Consider the following 6047-nt stretch of genomic DNA (forward strand, 5'->3'; position numbering starts at 1 on the left):
ATTCTTTAAATATGCCATTAACGTATGTGGACCCATTATAAAACTTTTTCAATCAAATGTCCATGTATTTAGTTTATCATTTATTACAATTGATAATTAGTTGGAATAAACCTATTACATTTATTTTGTTAATTCTTTAAATAGGCCATTAACGTATGTGGACCCACTATAAAAAAATTTCAATTAAATGTCCATGTATTTAGTTTATCATTTATTTCAATTGATAGTTAATTGGAATAGACCTATTACATTTAATTTGTTAATTCTTTAAATATACCATTAACGTATGCGGACCCATTATAAAACTTTTTCAATTAAATGTCCAATATATTTAGTTTAGCATTTATTTCAATTGATAATTAGTTGAAACAAACCTATTACATTTAATTTGTTAATTCTTTAAATATACCATTACCGTATGTGAATCCATTATAAAACTTTTTCAATTAAATATCCACATTATAAAAAAAAAATCAATTAACTTGTGTAAACCCATTATAAAACTATAAAAATATTTTAACCAAATACAAATTTGTTTGGTTCTATTATGGTTTCTTAATTCTCTTATCTAATTTTTAAATTTGTTCAGTTCTATTATGGTTTCTTAATTCTCTTATCTAAATTTTTAGACTTTCTTGGTAAAATTGAGTAAAAATATCTTATTAAAATTCTATAATTTTTTTAAATTTCCATAAATACTTTATTTTATCCATCTATTTATTTATTATATTGCAAAGTCAAAATCTTAAAAGGATTTTGAATGAAAAGCTTTATGTAAACAAGTTTGACATCAATTCCTCAAAGAGTACAAACACTTAATACATATTCCACATACTTTGAAAACCATAACCAAACATTAAATTATCTGCCACGCCCTTATAAGCTATGTATTCCACTCATTTCAATATCTGCCACATGCTATGTAACACATGTATTCCACTCATTTATTTATAAACCATTTCCAAAGAAATTGAAAGCTTCTCCACTAGGTGGAGGTGGATGTGGATATGGATGTGGATGTGACGTGTAAGTAATTCCAATTGAGGTTTCCTCTGGCTAGAAGTAAACCCAAGGATCAGCTCACCAAAATATCTTATCAGTCAATTTTAAGAAGAATGCACCTCAAAGTAAGGAATTGTGATTAACCATGAATACACTCAAGGTCAAGGTTGCATGGATACCAGAGTCATAGTGGAACAACTTTTGATACGTTAGGTTGTATTTGTCAAAGATTTTGTCACATCCCCAGCTAAACTTTGTCTACTGCAGTTATTGAGTCATATTGCAACAGTTTCTCGGCCTCGAATGAAGGCCAAGGTAGAAGACCCATTTGAATATACAAAAAACTATACTCACGGAACCTGTTACTCATCGATTTGTTTGATCTGCAATTAAAAAAATGCATGAAAAGATTGCAGGGAAAGCGCTGTCGCAAAAAGAAACACGCAAACTTGTATAAATCTTTGGGCTTTTGGGGAAACTAAGTGTGCTCTGGAGTCTCCAGATTTTAGGTCGCGTTGCTGTATTTTTGCCGCATTCTATGGTGTTCCTGCTGTAGAATAACTGTAAAAGCCTTTTCGAAGGCAGAGGATCTATGGCCGGAAATAGAGAATTCGTCTTGCTTGGTTATTCGAGGATGCCCTTCTGCTAATATTTTTCATTTACAGAGGACAGAAATTCAAATATGACAATGGTAATGGATTATAACCTCTCTCTTTTTTCTTTTTTTTTGAAATTTTTTGATTAGACTGTCTTGTCTAATACAAGAGCATTACTGTAATGTTTATTTTGAACAGTTTGCAGGAATTGCTGATACAGTAGATCAACCATCGGTTCCCCTTAATGTGGTGCTCACACCTCCATTGTCTCTTGAGGCTACATCAGGTTATGGACAAGGAGACAAGCTGCAACAAAATATCGTTACCCGGGTTTGGAACCTATTTAAATCCTTGAAACCTGGTGCTGATTTAACCACATTTCAGGTAAACAACCAGATTGTTGGAGATTTCGGAAAGTGAACTGTGTAAGGTTTTGTTGGAGATTTCCGGAAGTTAACTGTATAAGGTTTTTGATCCTCAAGAACATTACACAGTTCACCTTCAGAAATCTCCAAGTGGAAGTCTCAAATCACTTACCCAACCAGATTATTTATTTCAGATTTTCATTTCATAGGATTAATTTACATATTGTTGAATTGTTGGATCGTGCAGTTGCCCCCACAGTTCAATCTGCCCAAGTCTCAACTCCAACTGTATGGAGAGAGTGTATACTGCCACTCCCACGACTTACTAAGCAAGTGCGTGGAAGGCGAAAGTCCTGCAGAAAGGTTCAATGCTGTAGTAGCATGGAGTATCTCCACTACCAGACCTTTAATCAGTGGGAAAGCTCCATACAATCCCATTCTTGGAGAAACTCATCATGTTTCCTGTGGAAACCTGAATGTTCTGCTTGAACAGGTAGGCTATTCTGTTATGAATCAATTTTTAGCCTTCTACAAATTATTCTACAATCAAATAATTTCAGATCCAAGATTTGAAAAGGGACGACTGAATAATCTGAAAACAGAGGATCTCTTTATGATAGGTATCACACCATCCACCGATAAGTGCCTTACATGCAACAAATGAAGCCAGAAAGCTAGAATTGAACTGGTGGCAACGCCCTGTGCCTCGTTTCTATGGTAAGGAGAATTGTTTTCTGATATTATATAAATTTTCTAATTACGGATACAAGCAATATGAATGTAAATCTTATCCCAACTCTGTGTTTCGAATGGATTTGCAAGTTTGGAAGTTTGGTGTTTGAAATCGATTTGCAAGTAATACCATCCTTGTTAAAATCTTATGAAAGTTAAAGTTTTTTGAAAAAACAAGTTAAATTCTTCTGAAAAAGCAAGTGAAATAAGAATTCAAAATTATCTCATCAAACAAAGACACAGGGCAAGATAGCTTAATTGGGTTTTGAACAGGCCACAATCACCTTTTTAAAAATCTAATTGCTGTAATTGATTGCCTACTTAGAACCCGCTCCCCTTTGAAAACCGAATTCCTGTGATTGATTGCCTTCCAGATCACATTCTGTGCAGAAAAAGGGAAATCTGATTTCACTAATGAGATTCTCTTTGCTTTCAGGGGAATAAGTTTTGTGTGTTGTACAAAAACTTTAAAGGGAACAATTTTTGTGTGGTATACAAAACTTTTAGGGTAGGGTTCTAGTTGAAAAGACACTTTATTCCTTTTCATGCTTTATTCATTTTTATTGAAATTGATTTGTCTGCACAATTGCAACGCTTTACCACACAGTTTTCACTGTTATGTATAATAGTATATTTGGTTTTCGAATGGTAGTTAAACTGTTATGTATAATAGTATATTGGGTTTTTGAATGGTAGTTTTGGGTAATCTTAATTTGCTTACAATTCTTCTAATCTAATTTCTCAATTTTCCAGTAGATAAACAAGGAGGCAGACCCTTTTTAGATAAACAACAGGGCAGACCGTTTTATAGCTAAAACCATTTTGAGGTAAAATTTCAAGACTGGAGAGTCCCAAGCAAAATTTGGGTGTTTATACAGTAATGATCACTTAAACAGATGAAATGACTTTTTATGACCATTTTTTTTTTTAGTATTTTTTAGTTAATTTTGTTCAAAATGATAGAACTCAACAGACTCTCCAAGAGAGCTTCATCATTTCATTCACAAATATGAAAATTTATACATCCTGGCTGCCCTAAAAACTATAGCAATTGTCATTATTTTTTCAAGTACAGTAATTATCATTATTTCTTCAACTACTCCTGTCGACAGCCATCTACTCTACTGTAAAACCAAGGACAGCCATCTACTCTACTGCCGTTATAAAAACAAAGTTTGTCCACGGCTCGATTAATATTCTTACACAATTTAGTAGAGAATTTTAAAAATTATAAGTTTAAATTGTTTAATTTATAAATTTTTAACAAAATTATATTGGTGTATTAAAAAAAAACATGTATTCTACTGGATAAACAAATACATAGGCAAGACTGTTTTAATATAATACCTCTGAGCAGATAAATAGTCTGATAGATTTGTATGGTTATTAACTACATAGGCAAGACTGTTTTAATATAATACCTCTGAGCAGATAAATAGTCTGATAGATTTGTACTGCTTATTAAATGTGAATCTGTTTTAGGAAGATCAATAGAGGCAACTGTCTTTGGGAAAAGAGAGCTGAAGCTGCTGGAATTCAACGAAACCTACGAGATGAATTCTCCCAAGCTCTGCCTACGCCTCTTTCCGATTCCCAGTGCTGAGTGGTCAGGCGATGTCCTCATCCAGTGCAAACAGACTGGACTGAGAGCCACGCTATGTTTTAAGGGAAAATCTCTGTTGGGTTTCAAAGGATCCAGCACACGGATCACTGGAAGAATCGGGCATAGCTCTCATGGTGGAGATCTGTACGAGCTACAGGGAAATTGGGATGAGTAAGTTTTTACATGGCAATTATTGATTTACAGTTGGTATAATTCAAAATCAGAGCAGGCATAATATCCAGCGGCTCTTTTGACAGGATTATCACAATGAAGGAACTTAGCACGGGAAAAATAAGCGTTCTATATGATGCGAAGGCCGTGATTTCAAATATGAAAGCCCCCGTCCTTCAAAATCCGGAGGTAATTATTTGATTTGATAACAATTAAAGCCAGTGAGGGTTTTGCAAGAAATTTTAGGCATTGATTGAATAATTTGCAGGGGGTGGCATCCACTGAATCAGCAGTGGTTTGGTCGGAGGTGAGCGAAAGTATAATGAAAGGGGATTGGAATAAAGCAAGGGAAAGCAAGAGATCTGTTGAAGAAAAGCACAGAAAGGGGGAGACCAAGTGGCAGGCCAAGCATTTCACCCACCATGACAGCGGCGATTGGGTTTACTTGCATCGTCCACAATGCGTTCCACCAGCACCCATCATTATGCCCCAGTCACCTCAAAGATAACAGAGAGGAACTGGTACAATGGGCACAGAACATCATTGTTTCTGTCTGCCATAATAATCTTCTTTCTGAATTAAAAAGAAAACTGGTCTCCACAGAAATTCAATTCAAATACATTGAGGGGCATAACCAGGTCCAGGTCCTTTTTCTAAAGAGTTATGTGAAGATGATTTCATTAAAGAAGTCTGGAATACTGTTCAAATTATGTACATTAATGTGCCATGACATTTGACGGTGCTTAAAATATAGTCATTCGTCTTGGTAATGTAAATGAATAATGATACTTAACGTGAGTATCACTACTAAGACTCCAATGCATGTTAGCCAACGGGCAAACATGGGCTTATTCAAAAACTGATTGCAAACCATGTTTATGAATAGTTTATTAATGTTGTTATACTTCAAAGTCAAATGTTTTATTTTTTATGAGATTGTATTATGTACCTTTAACTGAATATACTTTTAGTATTTTTATAAAAAAGTAGTATTTCTTAATAAGTTTCAACTTTTTTATAATTATTTGTGAAGAAGAATTTCTCATATAATAAAATTATGAACACATAACGGGTTATGAATACATTAGGAGGGGTAGAGAACAATTAATTATCCATTTAAGGGTGACAAATAATCATGAATTTGAGTTTTTAAATTTGTATATATTAGGTTTATTAGGGTTTTTCAAGTTTGAAGTAGTTTATATATTTAAAAATGCATTTCAAGAAATGAATAATAGTGATCTCACAAAGTACTGTATCACAAAGTACTGTATTACCAAATTTTGATAAAAGATAAAAACATAGAATAATTAGACTTTTCTCCTCAAGAAAAATTGGAATATGACTTTGCTTGGAGATTAGGAACATTTACAAACAACCACACCAAGGCCTATGCTTTTCTTGAGGGTCTCTTTCTCATAAAGGACCCTAACATAAAATCATTGATCATTATTGAAGGCTCAACTTTCATAAGCTAGCCTCAATCATCGCAAGAATCAACAAGTAAGTTAAAACTCTAAGCAAGGTTTCATTCTTTCATGTTTTGAGAGAGAGACAATTCTCATATTGATCCACTAC

At 33.7% G+C, this 6047-nt stretch overlaps 1 protein-coding gene across 1 annotated transcript; it reads left to right on the forward strand.

The window, feature by feature from the left end:
• Window positions 1–1218: 1218 nt before the first annotated feature.
• Window positions 1219–5400, forward strand: LOC149178921 (oxysterol-binding protein-related protein 4C-like). Its single transcript, XM_089420481.1, has 7 exons — window positions 1219–1693; window positions 1797–1982; window positions 2211–2456; window positions 2584–2680; window positions 4178–4469; window positions 4556–4658; window positions 4738–5400. The coding sequence occupies exons 1-7, from the start codon at window positions 1685–1687 to the stop codon at window positions 4975–4977; spliced, it is 1173 nt and encodes a 390-aa protein (XP_089276607.1). The 5' UTR covers window positions 1219–1684; the 3' UTR covers window positions 4978–5400.
• Window positions 5401–6047: the final 647 nt, after the last annotated feature.

The sequence above is a fragment of the Pinus tabuliformis genome, chromosome 4_1 (assembly GCF_031772625.1).
Source record: "Pinus tabuliformis cultivar Carrire ecotype Pingquan chromosome 4_1, CPIR1, whole genome shotgun sequence".
In the NCBI taxonomy this organism is placed as follows: Eukaryota; Viridiplantae; Streptophyta; class Pinopsida; order Pinales; family Pinaceae; genus Pinus; species Pinus tabuliformis.